The 24179-nt window shown below is 41.8% G+C and overlaps 1 protein-coding gene and 1 pseudogene across 6 annotated transcripts in view; one reads left to right on the top strand and one right to left on the bottom strand.

Annotated features, from left to right (window-relative positions):
* ST7 (suppression of tumorigenicity 7) overlaps window positions 1-23847 on the bottom strand; it is a 274540-nt gene extending 250693 nt beyond the window's left edge. For 2 of the 6 annotated variants that reach the window (XM_034964867.3, XM_034964869.3), the window contains exon 1: window positions 23581-23843. In XM_034964867.3, the coding sequence (XP_034820758.2) occupies window positions 23581-23731 (151 nt within the window). In that variant the 5' untranslated portion in view covers window positions 23732-23843. Of the gene's footprint in view, window positions 1-22119; window positions 22300-22751; window positions 22988-23580 lie in introns of those variants that run through there. The other 4 variants (XM_063606359.1, XR_008626030.2, XM_034964868.3 and 1 more) reach the window with 4 other exon arrangements.
* On the top strand, window positions 1312-5200 carry LOC117981082 (tropomyosin alpha-3 chain-like; annotated as a pseudogene).
* Window positions 23848-24179: the final 332 nt, after the last annotated feature.

The following is a 24179-nucleotide window of genomic DNA, read 5'->3' as shown; positions in this document are numbered from 1 at the left end:
AAAAGAAAAACAAATTAATTGGTAGCCAAAGTGAGCAACTGATTATAACTATCATAATCTCAGATTCCAAATTTTTATTTTCATCACAAAAAGCCTCCTTGGCCGGGCGCGGTGGCTCACGCCTGTAATCCCAGCACTTTGGGAGGCCGAGGCGGGCGGATCACGAGGTCAGGAGATCGAGACCATCCTGGCTAACACGGTGAAACCCCGTCTCTACTAAAAATACAAAAAATTAGCCGGGTGTGGTAGCGGGCGCCTGTAGTCCCAGCTACTCGGGAGGCTGAGGCAGGAGAATGGCGTGAACCCGGGAGGCGGAGCTTGCAGTGAGCCGAAATCGCGCCACTGCACTCCAGCCTGGGCGACAGAGCGAGACTCCGTCTCAAAAAAAAAAAAAAAAAAAAAGCCTCCTTATTCTAACTGACTTTAGAGTGGAGGCTAAAACTAATCTTTTAAAATGAATAGATAATATTTTGAAAGACTTATATAATTGGAAATGAAAATTAAAATAACAATGTCATTTAACACTCATCAAACTAGCAAGAATGTTGAAGTTGGGTAACATCAAGACTAGTGAAGATGTTGAGAAGCATCTATTACTGGTGAGGTATATAATGGTACAACTATGTGGTAAACTGAATCATTATTCATAATTCTTCACACCCTCCCTGTACTAGAATTCTAATCCACATCATTGCCAGATAACTTTGCAGTACCATTCACTAGAATATACAGAATATATAGCCCTACCTCACGGATGTTGGGCTTGGCCTTGTGACAAGCTGGGGTCCATGAAATGTGAGCAAAAATGACAGCAAGTCAGTTCTATGTATGGCCCACATGAGGTTTTACATATTTCCACTTGGCTTCTTTTGCTTCTGCCACTTTCCATGAGGAAAACATGTCCTAGGTAGCTGTTAGTCCAAGAGAATGAGAGACATGGAGCAGACCTGAACCCAACCTCAATCCAACCTGCAGACTGGAGCTCAGTGCCTGAAGTCCAGAATCCTGCCCAGCTAATTTTTGTTGCAATCTACCCACAGGTTGACAGGGAAAAATAAATACTTACTATATGAAGCCACTGAGTTTTGAACTTGGGGTCTTTTGGGGTTTGTTGTTGTTGTTGTTATTGTTGTTGTTTGAGAGAGTCTTGCTCTGTCACCCAGGCTGGAGTGTAGTGGCCTGATCTCGGCTCACTGCAAACTCCGCCTCCTGGGTTCAGGTGATTCTCTCCCTCAGCCTCCCAAGTAGCTGAGATTGCAGGCTCCTGCCACCACGCCCAGCTAATTTTTTTTGTATGTTTTAGTAGAGAAGGGGTTTCACCATGTTGGCCAGGCTGGTCTCGAACTCCTGACCTCAGGTGATCTGCCTGCCTCGGCCTCCCAAAGTGCTGGGATTACAGGTGTGAGCCAACATGCCCGGCCTTGTTTCTTTTAATATAGCATCACTACAGCAACCTCTGACTGAGACAACCATTCTGTAAAGGAATCTGGCAATACCCAGTAAAGTTGAAGATGCTCATATGGCCCAGCAAACGGCACTTCCAAGTATGTGTCCTAAAGCAGTGGTTCTCAGACCAATCAGATCTAATATTTCAAACACCCTTTTTCTATTCTATAACAAACATAATAGATAATCTACCTAATCCATATAAATTTCAAAGAAAAAAAAAAAAAGGCTGGGCATGGTGGTTCATGCCTGTAATTCCAGCACTTTAGGAGGCCAAGGCGGGCAGATCACTTGAGGTCAGCAGTTCAAGACCAGCCTGGCCAACATGATGAAACCCTGTCTCTAGTAAAAATACAAAAATGAGCCAGGTGTGGAGCCAGGCACCTGTAATCCCAGCTACTCGGGAGACTGAGGAAGGAGAACCACTTGAACCCGGGAGGTGGAGGCTGCAGTGAGCCAAGATCATGCCACTGCACTCTAGCCTGGGAGACAAAGCGAGACTCCATCTCAAAAAAAAAAATTGTTTTCAAAAAACCCCCATAATATCTGATATGGTTTGGCTGTGTCCCCATCCAAATCTCATCTTTAATTGTAGCTCCCATAATCCTCACGTGTCATGGGAGGGACTTAGTGGGAGGTAATTGAATCATGGGGGTGGGTTTTTCCCATGCTGTTGTGATAGTGAATAAGTTTCATGAGATCTGATGGTTTTATAAAGGGCAGTTCCCCTGCACACGCTCTCTTGCCTGCTACCATGTAAGACATGCCTTTGATCCTCCTTCGCCTTCTGCCATGACTATGAAGCCTCCTCAGCCATGTGGAACTGTAAGCCCATTAAACCTCTTTTTCTTTATAAATTACCCAGTCTCAGGTATTTCTTCACAGCAGTATGAAAATGGACTAATGCAATAGCCTAACTAAAATATGACAAAAATACATAAAATATTACTTATAATCAGGGCAGAATTGAGATGAGGCAAGCAAGGTGCTTAGGGTGCAAAATTTAAGCAGGCAAAGTAGTGAAAGTGCTGAACCTGCACTTGCAGGACACTTGGATTTGTATCTCCTCAAATTTTGCACCTAAGCAACCTCACTTGCCTCACCTTAGTCCTGGCCCTATTTAGAAAATATAATTATATTAAAAATGCAAATTTTTTCATGACTTTGGTAGAGGATTTAATGAAGTAAACAGACATTTGCACTCCTATATACTGTCATCATGAATGCAAAACCTACAAATGCAGGATGATACAAGTGTGTTACTTTGTTCAGAACTTGGTAAAAGTTCCGAACAAAGTAAACTCTTCCCTCAATGTGCATGATAGTTTAAATTCAAAAAGAAAAGGCCCAGCGCAGTGGCTCACGCCTGTAATCCTAGCACTTTGGGAGGCCGAAGCAGGTGGATCACGAGGTCAGGAGATTGAGACCATTCTGGCTAACACGGTGAAACCCCGTCTCTACTAAAAATACAAAAAATTAGCTGGGCGTGGTGGCAGATGCCTGTAGTCCCAGCTACTTGGGAGGCTGAGGCAGGAAGGAGAATGTCGTGAACCCAGGAGGCGGAGCTTGCAGTGAGCTGAGATCACGCCACTGCACTCCAGCCTGGGCGACACAGTGAGGCTCTGTCTCAAAAAAAAAAAAAAAAGCATATACTAAAACCATGCCAAAAATACTTTGGTTTTATACACAAAATGGAGGTTCCAGAGTCAGATCATCATACAAAGAATTTTTAAGTACAAGAATACCTGAGGGGGATATTTAAAAATTATATGGGAGAAAGGCAGACACACACATCACAGGTCATCATACATCCTTTGTCCTCACCCTCTCCCAATGTCAATAAGGCTCTCCCAATCAATAATTGAAAATATTCCTCCTGCTGGCATTTCCTGAAGAAAAAAGAAATATGTAAAAATTTAAAAAATAAAATGTCCCCCACAAATTTCCAAACTTTCCCTAGTTGATCCCATTACTGTTGATAACACTTTCCCTTGATAAATCAAATACATGTGTAAAGAGGTCCATGCAGCATTAATTTACCTATTTATGGTAAAATGGATATGCCATGGTATACTCATGCAATGAAATACTATATAACAATTAAATTAACTATATCTACAACATGGGAAGATCTCATAAACATAATGTTTGATAATAGAAACAAGTTGCAGAAGGGTATGGGCAGTAGTCTATCATGTACATTTTTAAAACTCACAAAATAACTATACATTATTGATGAATACATTAAATACATGGGAACAATACCAACTTCAGGACAATGGTTACCAATAAAGAAAACATGTGGGGAAAGGGATGTAGGAGTACCTTTACCTGTCTAGGTAACAGTTTATTTTTAAAAACAGAGAGGCCAGGAGCAGTGCTCACACCTGTAATCCCAACACCTTGGGAGGCCAAGGCAGTAGCATCGCTTGAGCCCAGGAGTTTGAGGTCAGTCTGGGCAACATGGGGAGACCCCATCTTTACAAAAAGTTAAAAAGTAGTCTGACGTGGTGGCATACACATGTAGTCCCAGCTACTCGGGAGGCTGAGATGGAAGGATTGCTTGAGCCTGGGAGGTCAAGGCTACAAAAAGCCATGATTGTGCCACTGCACTCCAGCCTGGGTGATAGCACAAGAGCTTGTCTCAATTAACCAATCAATAAAGAGAGAGAGAGACAGAGGACAAGAAATACACAAGATGAGCCTAGAACATCTTGTAGTGCTAAAAAGTAAGGAAATTCTCAAAAGAAAAACCCACTATCATGGGAGTATGTCAAAGGAACACAGAAGCCAAGCAGCAGAGTTCTCAATGGGCCAAAACTGGAAAAATGTGAACAATGAAATAAAGTAGTATTGGATTATAACCTGTATAAAATAAATATCCATGAATCCATACTGCTATAAACAAATGAATGAATAAGTGAATAAATAAATGGGGGAGGGAGAGGAGGCTGCAACGCCGAGCGGAGGAGGCAGGAATCGGAGTGCGAGCAGTAGCCGAGTGGGCACCATGGCTGGGATCACCACCATCGAGGCGGTTAAGGGCAATATCCAGGTTATGCAGCAGCAGGCAGATGATGCAGAGGAGCGAGCTGATCGTCTCCAGTGAGAAGTTGAGGGAGAAAGGTGTTCCCAGGAACAGGTTGAGGCTGAGGTGGCCTACTTGAACCGTAGGATCCAGCTGGTTCATGAGAAGCTGGACTGTGCTCAGGAGCGCCCAGCCACTGCCCTGCAAAAGCTGGAAGAAGCGGAAAAAACTGATGAGAGTGAGAGAGGTATGAAGTTTATTGAAAACCAGCCCTTAAAAGATGAAGAAAAGATGGAACTCCAGGAAATTCAACTCAAAGAAGCTAAGCACATTGCAGAAGAGGCAAATAGGAAGTATGAAGAGGTAGCTCATAAGTTGGTGATCATTGAAAGAGACTTGGAACGCACAGAGGAACAAACTGAGCTGGCAGAGTACCGTTGCCGAGAGATGGATGAGCAGATCAGACTGATGGACCAGAATCTGAAGTGTCTGAGTCCCGCTGAAGAAAAGTACTCTCAAAAAGAAGACAAATATGAGAAAGAGATCAAGATTCTTACTGATAAATTCAAGGAGGGAGAGACCCGTGATGGGTTTGCTGAGAGATTGGTAGCCAAGCTGGAAAATACAACTGAAGACCTGGAAGATAAACTCAAATGCACCAAAGGACAGCGCCTCTGTACACAAAAGATGCTGGTCCAGACTCTGCTTGACCTGAATGAGATGTAGAATGCCCAGTCCCACCCTGCTGCTGCTCCTCCCTCTGACCCTGACTCTGCCTGAGGCCAGCCTGCCTGAAGCTGACCTTTAACTGAGGACTGATCTTTAACTGGAAGGCTGCTTTCCACTTTTGCCTCCCGCTCCTCCCCTGTGTCTTTTTCCCCAAACTGTCTCTGCCTCTTCCCGGAGATTCCAGCTGGGCTAGAGGCTGAGCACCTTTGGAAACAACATTTAAGGGAATGTGAGCACAATGCATAATGTCTTTAAAAGGCATATTGTGATGTACACATTTGTGATTACCTTTTTTGTTGTTTTGTAGCAACCATTTGTAAAACATTCCAAGTAATTCCACAGCCCTGAAGCAGCAATCTAATCCTTTTCTCACTTTTGGAAGGTGACTTTTCAGCTTAATGCATATTGCCCGCTCCATAGAGAAGAAAAGGTATAGGCCTGCCTTACTGAGAGCCAAACAGAGCCCAGGGAAAGACTCCACTATGGGAAACCTCATTGCTCTGTACAAAGTACCAGCTAAACCAGAAAGGTGATTCCAGGAGGAGTTAGCCAAATAACAACAAAAACAAACAAAAATGTGCTGTTCAAGTTCTCAGCTTTAATATACCTTTGGACAACACTATTTCTTTTTTCTTATTTTTTTTTCATTAGAATTGACCAAATCAAGATGTAAGAACTCTGAGACCAAATTTTTGTCCCATCTCTACCCCCTCCCAACTGCTTACAGAATGGATCATGTGACCCTTATGTTGAGGTGACCACTTAATTGCTTTCCTGCCTCCTTGAAAGAAAGATGATTATGTTTTTGCCACTGATTCAGCCATGTGAAACTCATTACCCTTTTCTGGGTTTGAAGCTGCTGTCTCTAAAAGTGCCATCTCATTGTGCTTTGTATCAGTCAATGCTGCAGAAATCTTGAATAGCTTATGCACAAAACTTTTTAAATTTTATATTATTTTTAAACTTTGCTTCTTTGGGTTTGTGGCACCCTGGCCATCCCACCTGGCTGTGACAGCCTCTGCAGTCTGTGGGCTGGCAGTTTACTGATTTTTTAAAGTTTCTTTCCCTACTGAGTCCCCATTTTCTGGTAAGGTTTCTAGGAGGTCTGTTAGGTGTACATCCTGCAGCTTACTGGCTTAAAATGTACTCTCCTTTGATGTGGTCTCTTTGGGTCCAATTGGGAGAAAGAGAAATCAATAGTGCAACTGTTTTGATACTGAATATTGACAAATGTCTTTTTGAAATAAAGAACCAGTCCCTCCAAAAAAAAAAAAAAAAAAAAGATGGGAGAGAAGAGACAAATCTCCCATGCAGAAGAATTCAAAATAATTGATATAGAACAATACCTTTGAGGTGGGTGAAAGAGTGAATATACAAACAGGTAATGACAAGACCATATATAAAAATAGAACTCTGACTCACAACCTACAACAACCAGTCCAGAAAGCCAAACCACAATGCTATGGACTGAATATTTGTGTCACTCCAAAATTCATACATTGAAGCCTAATCCCCACTGTGATGGTACCTGGAGCTGGGGCTTTTGGGAGGTAATTAGGTCATGACGATGGAGTGCTCTGTAAATGAGATTAGTTCCCTTATAAGAAGAGATACGAGAAAGCTTGCTTCCTCCCTCTGCTCTCTTCCATGTGAGGACACAAGGAGAAGGCCATCTGCAAACCAGGAAGCAAGCCCTCCAGACACAGGATCTTCCAGCCCCTTAATCTTGCACTTCCCAGCCTCCAGAACTGTACATAATAAATGTTTGTTGTTGAAGCCACTGAGCCCTATGGTATATTTGTTAGAGTAGCCTAAACTGACTAAGCACAAAACTTATGTAACAATTAGCCCAACAGTCAGGACTTGACCAGTAGCTAACAGCTTCCCTAATTTCTGTACCCACTTTTAAATTAAGACTTGCTGGAGAAAGCAAAATATGTACCACTAATCAATAACACAGGATGTTCCACCCTCCCCATGTCAGCAGCCTCCAAACAGGGCCTACCTGGAGCTTTCCCTTTCTTCTATAACATAGCTTTCCTTTTTTTGTTGTTTTTGTTTTGTTTTGTTTTGTTTTGTTTTTTGAGACAAAGTTTCACTCTTGTTGCCCAGGCTGGAGTGCAATGGCGCGATCTCGGCTCACCACAACCTCTGCCTCCTGGGTTCAAACGATTCTCCTGCCTCAGTCTCCCGAGTAGCTGAGATTACAGGCATGCACCACCACGCCCAGCTAATTTTGTATTTTTACTAGACACAGGGTTTCTCCATGTTGGTCAGGCTAGTCTCAAACTCCCAACTTCAGGTGATCTGCCCGCCTTGGCCTCCCAAAGTGCTAGGATTATAGGCATGAACCACCACGCCCAGCCGCTTTCCCTTTTTTCTACAATAAAGCGTTCCTACTCCTCTGACTGCCTCCAAGTCTGCCAAACACAAGTGATGATGGCTGACTCCTTTGTTATGGGAGGCTTTGAATAAATAGCCTTTACTTGTTCTCATTTTGATGGTCCTCATTTATTTCCACAAGAGGAAACAAAGCTTCATTCCTTAAGTGTGGCCTGTGCAAAGCGAACTCCTTCCCAAGAGCACAGGATGAGGAAGTAAAGGGTAACTTTACAGTGAAGAAACCTGATCAACACTCTCTCTGCCAGGGGATCAAGGTCAGTATCAACAATGATAAGTTGGTATTATGTCGTGACAAAAACGGCACTTGACCTCTGTGGTCTTCCTCCAAAAAACTCAAAATCCCAGAAAATCATAAGAAGAATATCAAACAAATCTCAATTAAGCGATAGTCTAAAAAATTCTTGACTGGTACTCCTTAAAATTGTTAAGGTTATCAAAAACAAGGAAAGTCCGAAAAACTGCCACATCCAAGAGGATTCCAGGGAGATATGATACTCCTCAAAATTGTAAAGTTATCAAAAACAAGGAAAGTCTGAAAAACTGCCACATCTAAAAGGGTTCTAAAAAATAGTTTTTTTGAAAAAGAGAGAGAAAGCAATATGAGCACTTGTGGCAAAATGTTAACAAACGTTAAATATGGATGATGGGTCACCCCACTATTACTATTTCTCATATTATTTCCTGTCCCTTTCTATACAGGTAAAATATATCAGAATTTCAATTATTTTTAATGCTTCAAAATGAACTCCAATTTAACCCCAACAGATTCTAGCTTTTCCCTCTTTTTCACCCTCCCATCTGTCACACTGACAGTTTTCTGAAGGGACCAAGCAGATGCACATTCTCACATTCTCCAAGCAGCCTGGGAATCCCTAAAGTTATTCCAGTAACTACCACTATGATTTGAAAGCTTTCTCTCATCCCCTTGTTTTGGTATTTATTTCTCCTTTGTGCTCTACACATTTTACTTTGCATTATAGTTTTGTGCCCATTTTTCTTTCCCTGAGTGCTCAATATCTCAAGATACTGAAGACAGGGACCATGTCTTGGTCATCATTCCATTCCTCTACACCCGCACCAAGCACTGCGACTTGCTAATAGTACGACTCAATGAATTTATTATTTGATTGTAAGAGAAAAGAGGTTCAACATAAAGTCCTTTTCTAAGCCAGGCATGGTGGCGCACACCCGTAGTCGAACTAATCAGAAGGTTGAGGCAGAAGGATTGCTTAAGCCCAGGAATTCGAGTCCAGCGTGGTCAACATAGTAAGACACTGTCTCAAGAAGAGGCAAAAAGAAGGAAGAAGAAGGAAGAAGGAGGGAGGGAGGGAGGGAGGGAGGAAAGGAGGAAAGGAAGGAAGGAAGGAAGGAAGGGAGGGAGGGAGGGAGGGAGGGAGGGAGGGAGAGAGGGGAGGGGAGGGGAGGGGATAGGGAGGAGAATTTGTAAAACAAAACAAAAAAAAGTGAATATTAGAAAAAAAATTTAAATCCTTTTTTATAGTGCAACGAATCAGTATGAACAAAATCTGAGAAATGATTAATGAAATTTAGCTTTGAAATTACCAATGAGGTTTAAGAAGTTCCAGCAAAATTATGAAAGCAGGTAACAGAATACAAAGAGTTAAGGAGTAAAGTTAAGAAAGAGATAATATAAGCTTATTCATTTAGACCAGGAGTGGAGCTCCTCATGCTGCTATCATATTTCACCCCAAAATTGAATGGAAACAGAAAACATACAGAGGACATACATGTAACTATGAAAATGAAGAACAGATGCATTTAAAAAGAACTATCAGTCTAGAAACTGACTTAAGAGAAAAAGCTGATTGAGTTAGGCACCAAGAAGTACAAAACAAAGTCAATATTATAGTAGGAGCCACAACAGTAACTACAAGTAAATATCTAAAATGTATTGAGCACTAGAAAGTGCTGGCACTGGTTAAGGCTTTTTTCATAGTATCTCATTTAATCCTCCTAACAGTCCTATGAGGTACTCACCATTATTATGCTCAGTTATAAACAAGGTAACTAGTGTTAAGATCACAGAACTGGTAAATGACTGTTGACCTTTTTGCTAGAATGTGGTAAGGGCGCCATCATTTTTTATCGCAGGTCAGTAATTCAAGAATGGAAAGGCTGGACACAATTAGCAGAAAGGTCCACTGGGACTGGACCCGCTAGAGCTGTAGACCTGCCTCTGGGACGCTGACCTGCACAGGCTGCCTGACCAAATTCACTCCTTAATGTCCACAACAATAGGAACTGGTAAGGCAGGGAGAGGGGACAGCAGTCCTAAGCACCTGGAGCCAGAAGTGAGAGTAGCGCAAGTGGAGCACTCAAAGGCAGAATTGGTCATTAATGGCCACCACTGCGGGTATGTGAGCCCTACCAAACTCTGCAGGGGAATGGGGTCTTCCAGAACAGGCTCAGAATTAGTACCTATTCATACCAATATAGCCTTCGTCCTACACATCTAGGAGAACATTGCTTGAGAAACCCAGGTTTATATGAGTTATTTTGCAATTAGTGGCAAAAAAAAAAGAGTGATAGAAACTCACAAATAGCAAAGTGAATCATTTGATATTTTGTAACACTTTATCACATACATCAAGGGGTTTGATTTCTTAACCTCCATTTTATTTCTGAAAGTAACAAGTGATACATTAATTTTTTATTGATCTGAAAATTTTACATCCTATTTTGGATAATTTGCTACATCCTGTGGTAAGTAAACTAGGACAGAGAATCACAGGCATACAACATTGTGCTGCAAGAAGCAATAGTTACTTGTTCTCCAGTGCCTCTAAGAAAAGGGTGAAAGCAATGTGCCAGGACTAGAAGGGAGCTGCTTTCAATTAAATGCAAGGTGAAAATAATGTCATTTCACAATCACAGCTGGGCTTCCTGCCTAGGAGGATATGCTTTGCTTAAACTACTTAAAATCTCCAGTAAGTAAATTGATTTGAAAGGATTGACATTGCCTGTCTAGCTGCCATGTTTTAATCTTCTGGGTGACTAGTCAATACTAAAAAGAGATTTCCATAAAGCCAAGTATCAATAGCATTCACTTATGAACACCCAGTTTTTAATGAAATGCAACATATATTATCGGCTGGGCGCAGTAGCTCATGCCTGTAATCCCAGCACTTTGGGAGGCCAAGGCAGGCAGATCACCTGAGGTCAGGAGTTCAAGACCAGCCTGGCCAACATAGTGCAACATCGTCTCTACTAAAAATACAAAAATTAGCCGGGTGTGGTGGCAGGTGCCTGTAATCCCAACTACTCAGGAGGCTGAAGCCTGAGAATCAGTTCAACCTGAGAGGTGGAGGTTGCAGTGAGCCAAGATCATGCCACTGCACTCCAGCCCTGGTGACAGAGGAAGACTCCTATCTTAAAAAAAAAAAAAAGAAAAGAAAAAAGCAACATATATTATGGAAATAATTAATAACTCCAACAAATAAGTGTAATCCACTAAAAAAGTTACTGTCTTAATGTCTACATATTTTTATATCTTTTGTTTTTGCAGGTGTTACAGACAGAAGAAAACATGTTAAAATGGACCTTATATTTTATTTCTAGGTCATGTTTATTTCTAGAAAGTTAGTTGGGTATGAACCAATGGCCAGGTGGGCATGAACCAATGAACCACGTTCAAGACATGATAGGGGAAAATCTCTTGCCTGTGACCACTACTATACAACTACATTTCCCCTGCTAGATCCAACCTGCTCATCACTACACTTATAAATATCATTTCAGTTTTCTCTTTGGACTGAGCAATAATAAATCTTTGTTTTATCTTAGCAGCTGACCATATTTCATGCAAACTTTGAATTTAGGTCCTCTTTAGCCCCAACAGTAACGTGTTGTTTGTCTTATCTTTTTCAAATATCTTATTATTTTTCATCACATTTATTCTCTTGGTTAAAACTGAAAACATTCATTCAAGAATCACAGTTCCTTCAACTCTCCTTTAAAAGCTACCAGAAATTGTTACATTATTTTCTACAGATAAGCAATTAAAAAACAGTGTACAAAACATTTATAGGAATACTTTTTAAAAAAATTTTTATTATACTTTAAGTTCTGGGATACATGTGCAGAACGTGCAGGTTTGTTACATAGGTATACCTATATGCGTCGTGGTGGTTTGATGCACCCATCAACGTGTTATCTAGGTTTTAAGCCTCGCATGCATTAGGTATTTGTCCTAATGCTCTCCCTCCCCTTGCCCCCCACCCCTCCACAGGCTCCGATGTGTGATGTTCCCCTCCCTGTGTCCATAGAATTTTTTTTTTTTTTTTTTGAGACAGAGTCTCACTCAGTCGCCCAGGCTGGAGTGCAGTGGTGCAATCTCAGCTCACTGCAAGCTCCGCCTCCCGGGTTCACGCCGTTCTCCTGCCTCAGCCTCCCAAGTAGCTGGGACTACTGGCGCCCGCCACTACACCCAGCTAATTTTTTTGTATTTTTAGTAGAGACAGGGTTTCACCGTGTTAGCCAGGATGGTCTCAATCTCCTGATCTCATGATCTGCCCGCCTCGGCCTTCCAAAGTGCTGGGATTACAGGCGTGAGCCACCGCGCCCGGCCGTCCATGGAATATTTCTATAGCCTAAACTAAGTCTGCATATCTTTGCTCTAACTTAATTGATGTTATGTTGCCATCTCTTCTGTGCTTTCCCTCTAAAAACAGAATTTGCTTGTTCAAATAATGTAAGAGAAAGAAAAAGTTTTCTCTTAGGATAATAACTTTAATTGATTAGATTTGCTATAAGATTTTTAAGATTCCATTTCAGATTTTTATTGAATGATAATGCATATACAACTTCCAGTTTGGGGAAAGAACGATTGGGCAGCAAATTTCTAATATTTCAAAATTGTAATTTAGCTTCTCATGCTTCATCTCTCAAATGTAAGGGTACAATTTAAAATACTTTCCTTAAAAAGCCTTATGAAAACGGCCAAACATTATATTTCTGCAACATAAATAAGCTAAGACAAAAATTCCTCTCTAAACCATGCCAACTCTGAGCCTGAACTGAGAAAAGTATAATTTGTTTTATTTTGCTTTAAATACAAGATACCAATGATAGAAAATAGAAATTCTGCACAAACAACATACACACGCTCCCCAACCCAAGCCCCAGGGAAAAGTACAAACTAGATCCCACTAGTTCTTATTATGTAACACTATATAAATCTAAACACATGTCACAGAAAGAGAATCAATTGAGTGGAGCAGGTGTAATAAATTGCAAAACACCCCAAGAGCATTATTTTATTAGCTCTATTAGGAATGTTCAATAAACAGGGTCTATCAAATAAATGAAAAAACCCAATTTGTAGGGAAGTAAATTTCATTCTCATTCCCAAGACAGTCCAGAAACTGGAAAAGCTTAACAAAGAGAAGAACTGTGAGCATTCTACTATTACCTGTCACTAATAAAATAATACTTCAGAATGGTATTAACAACTGACCAAAACAAGACAAAACTCTAAATCTAGGTCACACAATAACTCCAGATATGAGCTGCTTATGTGTAAAAACTTTTTCCTTTTTTAAGACGATTTTATACTTCAGAGTGTTTCTCCTGTTTGTGCTGTTTTTAAATGTTAATTTTTTTAAATAATAAAACAAATAGTCCTTCCTCACTGACCTAAGAGATGCCTTTAAAGTCCTTTAACACTCTACAACCTTGCTCAAAATTTCTGAAAGACTGATACTTAACCACAGTCTTTTATTAGATGTGGAGGTCAACTTAAGAACCAAAGTCGCAGCACTTTGGGAGGCCGAGGCGGGCGGATCACGAAGTCAGGAGTTTGAGACCACCCTGGCCAATATGGTGAAACCCTGTCTCTACTAAAAATACAAAAATTAGCCAGGTATGGTGGCATGCACCTGTAGTCCCAGCTACTCGGGAGGCTGAGGCAGAAGAATCGCTTGAACCCAGGAGGTGGAGTTTACAGTGAGCCGAGATCGCACCACTGCACTCCAGTGCACTCCTACAGAGTGAGACTCCGTCTCCAAAAAAAAAAAAAAAAAGAAAAAAAAGAACCAAAGTTAGGGTTCTCCACAGAGTATAAGTGTAACCAGTGCACTTTCAGTTAATTCAGAAGGGAAAAAAATGCTTTCTCAGATAAATGTTGCCTTACTTTGCTGAGAGATTTGGTAACTGCAATTAAACAGTGATACCACAGCCACAGCAACATAAAATACTGCTACAGCTAACTAACTGGGCCTGTCAGTTCCTTATTTTGGCACAGTAGGTAGTATAGGAATGCCTGCTACTTTTAAATGATGGGTAATGGTAACACATCAGCAACTGTCTTGCCCCACTGTAACAAGAAAAATGAGTTTCATTACAAGTTCTCTCTTCTGGAAAATCCAAAGCCCTTTACAGATATCTTTACAACAACATCTCAAATACAATAATGATGTTGAGAGATATTATTCCACATTTACAACAAACAGACAGTAGTGTGGTTTCAAACAATCCAATAACCCATTATCTTGCTTGGTGCAGTTTTAGAAGGAATATCAAGGATAAAAAAGACTCTATTATATAGTTTAATGTGTCATTTCACTGTGAGAGCCAAGCCTATAGAATATAGAATATAGCCTTCTGAGGAAAAGACCTACTATAATGCCTCAGATTTAAATAGTATTTTACAGCCTACAAAGCACTTATTCATTTTACAGTCTCATATGAAGATTGCATTCTAGTCAAGGGACCAAGTCTATCATCAAGCTGTAAGGCCAAAGTCAGTAACTATCTCAACCACACAAATATTCATAGAATGCCCAGACATCCAAATAGGAAGAGAGAAAGTCAACTACCCCTGTTTGCAGACAACATGATCCTATATCTAGAAAACCCTAGAGTCACCTAATTAAAGAGCTTCTGCACAGCAAAAGAAACTATCATCAGAGTGAACAGGCAACCTACAGAATGGGAGAAAATTTTTGCAATCTACCCATCTGCCCAAGTCTAATATCCAGAATCTACAAGGAACTTAAACAAATTTACAAGAAAAAATCAAACAGCCCCATTAAAAAGTAGGCAAAGGATATGAACAGACACTTCTCAAAAGAAGACATTTATGTGGCCAACAAACATAGAAAAAAGCTCACCATCACTGATCATTACAGAAATGCAAATCAAAACCACAATGAGATACCATCTCACACCAGTCAGAATGGTGATTATTAAAAAGTCAGGAAACCATAGATGCTGGTGAGGCTGTGAAGAAACAGGAACGCCTTTACAGTGTTGGTGGGATGTAAATTAGTTCAACCTTTGTGGAAGACAGTGTGGCGATTCCTCAAGGATCTAGAACTAGAAATAATATCATTTAACCCAGCAATCCCATTACTAGGTATACACCCAAAGAATATAAGTCATTCTACTATAAAGACACATGTACACATATGTTTACTGCAGCACCATTTACAATAGCAAAGACACGGAACCAACCCAAATGCCCATTAATGATAGACTGGATAAAGAAAATGTGGTACACGTACACCATGGAATACTATACAGTCATAAAAAAGGAATGAGATCATCTCCTTTGCAGGGACATGGATGAAGCTGTAAGCCACCATCCTCAGCAAACTAACACAGGAACAGAAAACCAAACACTGCATGTTCTCACTCATAAGTCAGAGTTGAACAATGAGAATACATGGACACAGGGAGAGGAACAACACAAACCAGGGCCAGTCAGGGGGTGGGGGGTGAGGGGAGGGAGAACATTAGAAGAAATAGCTAATGCATGCAGGGGTTAAAACCTAGATGACGGGTTGATAGGTGCAGCACACCACCATGGCACACATATACCTACGTAACAAACCTACACATTCTGCACTTGCATCCCAGAACTTGAAGTAAAATTAAAAAAAAAAAAAGAAAGAAAACCCCATAGTCTCAGCCCAAAAGCTCCTTAAGCTAATAGACAACTTTAGCAAAGTCTCAGGATATAAAATCAATGTGCAAAAATCCCTAACATTCCTATACACCAACAACAGTCAGGCCAAGAGCCAAACCAGGAATGCAGACCTATTCACAATTGCCCCCCACCACATACACACACACACACACACACACACACACACACACATACAAATGTAGGAATATAGCTAACCATGGAGGTGAAGGATCACTACACGAAGAACTATAAAACACTGCTCAAAGAGATCAGAGATGACACAAGCAAATGGAAAAACATCCCATGCTCACGGATAGGAAGAATCAATATCATTAAAATGCCCATACTGCCCAAAGCAATTTACAGTTTCAATGATATTCCTATTAAACTACCATTGACATTCATCACAGAATTAGAAAAAACTGTTTCAAAATTCATATGGAACCAAAAAATAGCCCAAATAGCCAAAGCAATCCTAAGCAAAAAGAACAAAGCTGGAGGCATCATGCTACTCGCTACTCATCTTCAAACTACACTACAGGGCTACAGTAACCAAAACAGCATGATACTGGTACAAAAACAGACACATAGACCAATGGAACAGAACAGAGAACCCAGAAGTAATGCTGCACACCTACAACTATCTGATCTTCGACAAATCTGACAAAACAAGCAATGGGAGAAGGATTGCCTATTCAATAAATGGTGCTGGGATATCTGGCTAGCCATATGCAAAAGATTGAAAGTGGACCCCTTCCTTACACCATATACAACTGAAGATGGATTAGAGACTTAAATGTAAAACCAACAACTATAAAAGCCCTGCAACACAACCTACATAATACCATTCAGGACACAGGAATGGGCAAAGATTTCATGATGAAGACACCAAAAGCAACTGCAATAAAAGCAAAAATTGACAAATAAAATCTAGAGAGCCTCTGCACAGCAACAGAAACTATCAACAGAGTCAACAGAAAACCTACAGAATGGAGACAATTTTTGGAAACTATGCATCTGACAAAGGTCTAATATCCAGCATCAATAAGGAACTTAAACAAATGTACAAGTTAAGTACCTCATATTATCTGTATGAATGGAGTTCAGGGTTCTACCAATGTGGAAAAAAATTGTCTGTGAGCAATGACACAGTAGTACAAGAAAGATTTGGTTGGGAAATTTTTCAGAATAATATTGGCAGGCAAAATGAAACTTAACAGACAGAATTGTAACTCGAAGTGATTAGAAATACTTCAGCACAATTTTATGTGTCTGCAGTGGCTCACGCCTAGAATTCCAGCACTCTGGGAGGCCGAGGGGGACAGATCACTAGAGGCCTGAAGTTTGAGACCAGTCTGGACAAGATGGAGAACTCTGTCTCTACTAAAAATACAAAACTTAGCCGGACATGATGGCATGCACCTGTAATCCCAGCTACTTGGGACGGTGAGGCATGAGAATCACCTGAACCCAGGAGGCAGAGGTTGCAGTCAGCTGAGATCTCGTCCCTGCACTCCAGCCTGGGCAACAGAGCAAGACTCTGTCTTAAAAAAAGAAAAAAAAAAAAAAAAAAAAGAATCCCAGCATATTTGGAGGGTGGTGATCTAGAAAAAGAGAGGTGGAAGTTCAGATTTGAGGGGTAAGAAAGAGCCATAGCATCAGACTTTGTAAATGAAGGTAATACACTTAGATTGTATTTTCAATGCAATGGAACCCAGTGCAGGAAGTCATACGAAATCTGGACTTGTATTCACTAAGAATTAAGAGTCCAAACTGTAAAAAACATGTATACTCATTAAGTCTATGTATTATCTTGGTGCTACACTTTGCACTCAATGAAATTCATCGTCAGACACAGAATCCCAGAACTAGAAGGAAACTTAATGAATGTAAAGCCATTATTTTACATATACAAAAACTCAAGGTCAGAGAAAAATGCATCATTCGGATTGCTTTATTAATGGCTGAGAAAAATATCTCCAAAAATAATTAAGGGCAACTAAGATGTCTGGGATACATTCTAAACTCAAAGCTGACATTAATCAAAAAATTGTCCTTTTATATATTCATAAACTGAACCACCATGCTTTAGATGCATATGACCCATCATAGAATATATAAGATCTTGTAACAGCCTCTGACCACAATCTAAAGCTGCAAACTTAGATGGGGCACATACTCAGTAATGCATTTGATCAATTGTATTGTTCCAATCCCAGCTCACTAAATACACCGTAACTTGGATATTCATTCATCCAGTGAATGATAAGGACCTACTTTGTACAAGGAATTAACACTGGAAGATGAAGAACTAGAATCTAGAAGAAGTAATAAAACATACATATACAAAAAAAGATGCATATATACACAAACACTGGCCCACATATATCACACACATATACCATAATTCATATAAGGTAAAGTAACTGCAGGCATGCCATAAACAGCAAAATAACTAGAATTAGAACTGAAGCTTTAAGATGTGACTGAATTGTTGTAATTCCTTGTAAAACTTGAACGGATAAAGAGCTGTTTCTTTTGATGAGCAAAGGAAGTGTTTTGAGATAGAATCTACTCCTGGTGAAGATGCTGTGAACATTGCTGAAATGACAACAAAGGATTTAGAATATTACATAAACTTCATTGATAAAGCCATGGCAGGGTGATAAAATTGACTCCAATTCTGAAAGTTCTACTGTGGGTAAAATGCTATCAGACAGCATCACATGATACAGAGAAATCTTTCTCTGGAAAGGAAAACCAATCCATGTGGCAAACTTTACGGTTGTCTTATTTGAAGAAATTGCCACAGCTACCCCAACCTTTAACAACCAGCACCCTGATCAGTCAGCAGCCATAAACATCAAGGCAAGACTCTCTACCAGCAAAAAGATTATGACTTCCTGAGGCTCAGATAGCATTTTTTTTTTAGCAATAAAGGATTTTTAAATTAAGGTATATACATTGGTCTTTTAGATATAATGCTACTGCACTCTTAATATAATACAATATAGTGTGACTATAACTTTTATATGCACTGGGAAACCAAAAATTTCATGGGACTCACTTTATTGCAGTGGCCGGGAACCAAACTTGCAATATCTCCAAGGTAAGCCTGTCTTTTCTGCAGCTGAAAGGATCAGAAGGCAGCATGCCAGCTGGTCCTTGATAGATGGGTGGGATTTACAGATAGGGAAGAACATTTTAGACAACAGGCACAACGGGGGCAAAAGACCTATGTAAACTGCAACCAGACCCTCTAGAAGGGAAATCCAATGTTATGTAAATTTTAAGTAAATTAAAATCTAAATGTTAAGTAAATTTAGAGCAAAAATTCTCAACATGAAAAAATGCCAAAACTGAGCTGCAGCCTAAGTTATATATCACGTCAACAATGTAAGAGTTTTACATCTGTATTCATGAGCTTAATTAACACACAAAAAAGTCTTCTAAATAACTTGACCAGGCACGGTGGCTCACACCTGCAATCCCAGCACTTTGGGAGGTGGAGGCAGTAAGACTGCTTGAGCCCAGGAGTTCAAGAACACAGGGGACCCTGTCTCTACAAAAAAAAAAAAAATTAGCCACGCATTGTGGTGTGCACCTGTAGTCTCAGCTACTAAGACTGAGGTGGCAGGCTGAGACAGGAGGATTGCTTGAGCCTGCAGGTTGAGGCTGCAGTGAGCTGTGACTGCACCACTGCACTCCAGCCTGGGTGACAGAGTGAAACCTTGTCTCAAACATAAGTAAATAAATAACTTTAAGCCTAGATCAGGCTATCCAAAAGGAATGAAAACGGACTTCAAAGATCTTTGAAAACTTGCTTTTCAGCAAATAGAAAAAGAATTGGAAAATCACTTATGCTGCTTTTTGCAAAAACAGCAAAGTTGCCCGTTTTAGGAAAAGGTGTTTAAATTCAGCAGCAAAAAACTTTATAACATAGGGTAGATGAGAAAGTGCCATCAACACCACTGTATAAGTTATGGTACTATTTTTTAAGACTCACCTATTTTAATAATATCCTGCATGACTGTGCCAATCTACAATTAATTTTCTGCCCTTTGGAAAAGTATTGCTTTATGATATTAATTCACTTGAAAACTGACAAGTAATATTATTTGGGGTCTTTTAAAAACCTTGTTAAAATTTCATTCTATTTTCAGTAAATCATAAAACTATTTTAACACTATTGTATCCAAATCAAGAGCAGAGCCTCAAAAATCAGTTACCAGCAGCTGGGCATGGTGGCACACACCTGTAGTACTCGCTACTAGGGAGGCTGAGGTGGGAGGATCCCTTAAGCCCAGGAGTTCAAGCCCAACCTAGGTAACATACTAAGACTCTCTTAAAAAACAAACAAACAAAAAAAACTATTATCAAAGCTAGCCACTATATACTATTCCTATTATGTTCGTTTTCTCCCCTTTCTTTTTTAAAATTCATTTTCATTACAAGATGTGGTTGCCAATGTTAAGGTTTCTCTGTACGGTCTAAGAGAATACTGTGGAATTCTTTGAACTATATCCCTACCCTAAATGGCACTGGCTCAATGCAACGAAGGTCACACGAGCCAAGCTGGTGGGAGTAGGGAAGTAGTATACCTTAAAAACAGCATTCAAAGCATTTTTACTTGGAAAACTACACGATGTAAGAGCTAAAAACCGTATGGTTGTTCATCAAAGTCCTTTTCTTTTATTATTTTAAATTAAATTCCACGATTCGCTCTTCTCTGAATCTGACCTGCACTTTCACAACTTTGTCCCTTTGTTTGGGAGGTCCACCTCTGAGTCCTCAATCATGGAATTCTCCTCATCCTCTTAGGCTCAATTCAAGAGAAGCTCTCACAGCCTTGCCCAGCCCCATCTTGCATATGGGAAGTTGTATTCTTGTAGTAAACTCCTTATTTACCCTGGGTTTTACAAACTCATTCATCTTTCTTATCATAGCACCTGTTATAGTACATTAGGAGGCATCTAAATTGAAAAAAAAATCGAGTTAAGCTCATTTACCATAAAATATGATCAAATGAGGATTAAAATTGTCACAGATGGTCAAGATATTGAGAAGATACCAAGCAGATATCCAAGAACGACTCCAGAACACTTTTACCAGATTCCATCCCCCTACAGGTACAGAGCTGGGCCTATGGAAGCCCTGGCTCCTGGCTGCCTGATTGTGATGGTGTCTTTGGCTTCCTTGAGGAGGAAGGGAGGCCTGCGCCATCTGCAACTCCCTAAAAGCAGCTCCAGATTCAGTAACCTCTCCAGGAACACACTTGCCTTCATCACAGGAAGAGTAAGCACCACAGGGCTGAAGAACAGCAAAGTTAGTCCCATTAGAACTCTTTTAGACCTCCCTGCAAGGACAAGTTAGACCAGGCTAGCCGCTGCCTCCCCTCCCAGAGGTGCTGGCTAATGACTTCTTTCTCCCTAGGCCTTCCTTGCCAATAACTTCAGTACAGAAACTTTTTCCCAAAGGGGAGGGGAATTGGCAAGGAAAGGAGGGAATTAAGTTGACAACAACCTTTTGGCAGTTTTCCTACCATAACTTCTCACTGTTACTTAAAAGGGAAGAAAATAGGCCTCTAATGTCTGCAACTGTTTTTTGAAAAACCTAAACTGTTCTAGGGTGGTTTGTGGCTATAATTTCATGTCTCAAAATTAATGCCAAAGTCCTCCTCCCACCCCAGATCCTGCTACCCTCTCATAAAAACAGCAGAGAGGTGAGTGCTCTCTGTGTGCTTCCCCTTTTATCTTTCTTTATGACTGAAATGAGCATGAAACCAAACTGAAAAGTCCAGCATCATCAGGTCTTCTATCATGTGTCTAGCAAGGTACACCCAGATGGCACGTTCATCTTCATATTTTCGCTATCTCTTAGAACTGCCCCTACACAAATTAACAAAGGCATCTCTGAGAAATGCTAGATTTAAATTGCTAGAAGACCTAACAATGCCCTTCCTTAAGAAGTACACATTTTCCCAGTAGATATTTTGCTTCTTGCCTGATCTGCACAGAGCACTGGATGTGACACTTACACATATATACATGGGTAATTATTTAACCTAACTGATGAAAATGTGATATACAAATGTATATCATGAAATAAAATTTTAAGTGTGTAATAAGGAGAAACATTAATATTTTAAAAACTAGTGTGTTTGAAACTTAATCCCAAGTGCAAAAGTGTTGAAAGGTGGGACCTGTGAGTGGTAATTAGGTCATGAAGGCTCTGCCTTCAAGAATGAATTAATTTTGTTATTGAGGGAGTAGGTTTGTTATAAAAGTAAAATTGGGCCCCCTCTTGTTTTCTCATGTTCTCTTACCCTTCCACCTTCCACCAAGGGATGACAGCAAGAAGGACCTCCCCACATGCCAGTCCCTTGATCTCAAGACTTCCCTGACTCCTGAACTACAAGAAATAAAATGTGTTCTTTAAAAATTACCCAATCTGTGGTATTCTGTTACAGCAGCACAAAACAGACTAACACTGTTACCAACAAATACGTAATTCCATTAAAACATATATTCAAACAACTTCTTAAAGGTATATAACTTTGAGACCAGAAGGTATCCTGGAGACATACTTGTCTAAAGCGAAGAAGACAATATTGCGACAAGCAGCCATCCAAAAAGATGAAAAGCGAGAAAGCCATGGTCTTTCCGATGACAGACTCAAAAGGGCTGAGCAGCACCTATTCAAATGGTGAGACAATTCTAGAGTGCTGAATCCTATCCGCCTCCCAGGGACACGATCCCGAGGGATACTACAAAACAAATGTAAATATGAACATGAGTTCAAGTTAGTAATCAAAATACTTAAGTTAGTATCTGAAAGGTACAAGTTTCCTAACAAAATGAGTACATTATCTCAAGCGTTTTATAAAGCGTTTTAATGCAGCTAAACACCTGAGGAAAATGCATTTCCAGACTTGCACTCCCAGAGTATGGAGATTAACAAGGGAAGATATATATGTGTACATATGTATATATCTTCAGGACTGTAAGAATTTCCCAGTACTGTGAAATTAAAATTTAAAACAAAAACAAAAACACTCTACCTTGAAATTTCCAGATTTAAGGACTGTAACCCTTAGCTCAAAATTTACTTTGTGTTTCGGAACTCTCTGGAGTGTTAAGGCTCGTGTGTTTTCTTTGCGAGTGTTTTTTTAACGACTCAGTGGGCTGGCTCCAAGTTTGTGAAGATCCTGTTAATTACCTCCTGCATTTACCACCGACCAAGGATGGGAGGCACGCGGCACTTGCTGAGCATATGTAGCTTTACAGGGAAGGGAGACCAGCAAAGATCACTGAAAACTGCAACCGAAACCCTCAGAAATTCCAGCTCTCCCCTCTTCCCTCCGGTCCCTTCGACAATCCATTTGGTGACCTGACACGTCATCCATACACTCCCAAGAGTGCCTTCGGGAACCCCTCTCCCCACTACCCAACCAGAGAGACAGCCCCACGCCCGGCAAGACGCAACTCCGGGCCACGGAGGGCGCCGCCCGGACAGCCCGGCCGGGTCAGGGGGCTTCGCCGCCGAGCACGCTCCGGCAGCCGCCCTCGGGCCTCCGCGGCCGGGCGGGAGGGCGCCTCCCCGACCACACTTCGGCCGCTTGGCACCCACAGCCGGGAGGGCGTGAGGAAGGACTCGGTCTAACTCCGGGGAACCCTCGGAGTTCCGGCGCAGACACCCGAGGGGGTGTCCTGGGAACTCCTTCGCCCGCGACACCCGTCCTTCTCCGTCTCCCGACCACCAGCGACGCAGCAGGGCGGCTGCCGGCCCGGCCCGGCCCGCCTTGCGGTCTGTGCGCGGCGCAGCTCTTCCTCCGCGGGGCTGTGAAGGCCACCGGCCGCCCCCGCGCGCCCAGCTGCCCGGCCCCGCCGCCTAAGCCGCCGCGTTGCTGGCGGGTAGCCGCGGGCCTCCGGTGCGCGGGCCCCGGCGCGTCCCCGAGCGCGCGCCTGGCCGCGGCCCCGCGCGAGTTGCACTAACTTTCCGGGGCGGGGGAGGGGTGGGCGCCGCGGGCCCGGCTCCCAGGCCTTACCTGTGCTCAAATTGTCGTTGATTTTCAAAGGCACCCGCAGGATGTAGACCAGGAATAGCACGATGAAGAACCACACGGTCCACAGATACGTCCAAGACCAAACTATGCAGGACTTGAGCTGCTCCAGAAAGCCCGTGGCCGCTTCAGCCATGTTTCAGCGCTCCTCTCTGCTGCCGCGGCTCTCGGTGTCTGCCGGGATGATTCACCGGCCCGGAGGCGCAGCTCGCGCCGCCGCCGCCGCCGCGGCCCGGGCGCCCCCGGAGCCCGCCCGCCGCCGGGGACGCGGGCTCGGCGGGAAATCGCGCGGGCCGCGGGCGCGCCGGCTTTTCCTTCTCCAGCCTTATTGCTAACTCTCTAAAGGTCCCTACAAGTGGCTTTCGTGGAGCGATCACGTGGCCCCTGCCCCCTCGCGTTCTGGGTCCATTTATATTTATTATGCTAATATTTAGAAAGAGAAGGCCAAGTGGCGCGCCGAAGGAAACTCCTCAGGCAGTTACAACCCGCATAAGTTGAGCGTTTACCACACGCCAGTCACTGCTCCACGCTCCGTACAATCTCATTTAACCCCTGCAACAATTCCCCACTACGATCCTCTTTCT

This window comes from Pan paniscus, chromosome 6 (genome assembly GCF_029289425.2).
Source record: "Pan paniscus chromosome 6, NHGRI_mPanPan1-v2.0_pri, whole genome shotgun sequence".
In the NCBI taxonomy this organism is placed as follows: domain Eukaryota; kingdom Metazoa; phylum Chordata; class Mammalia; order Primates; family Hominidae; genus Pan; species Pan paniscus.
Note: the sequence above shows the minus strand (reverse complement) of the source record. Positions and strands in the feature narration are given on the sequence as shown.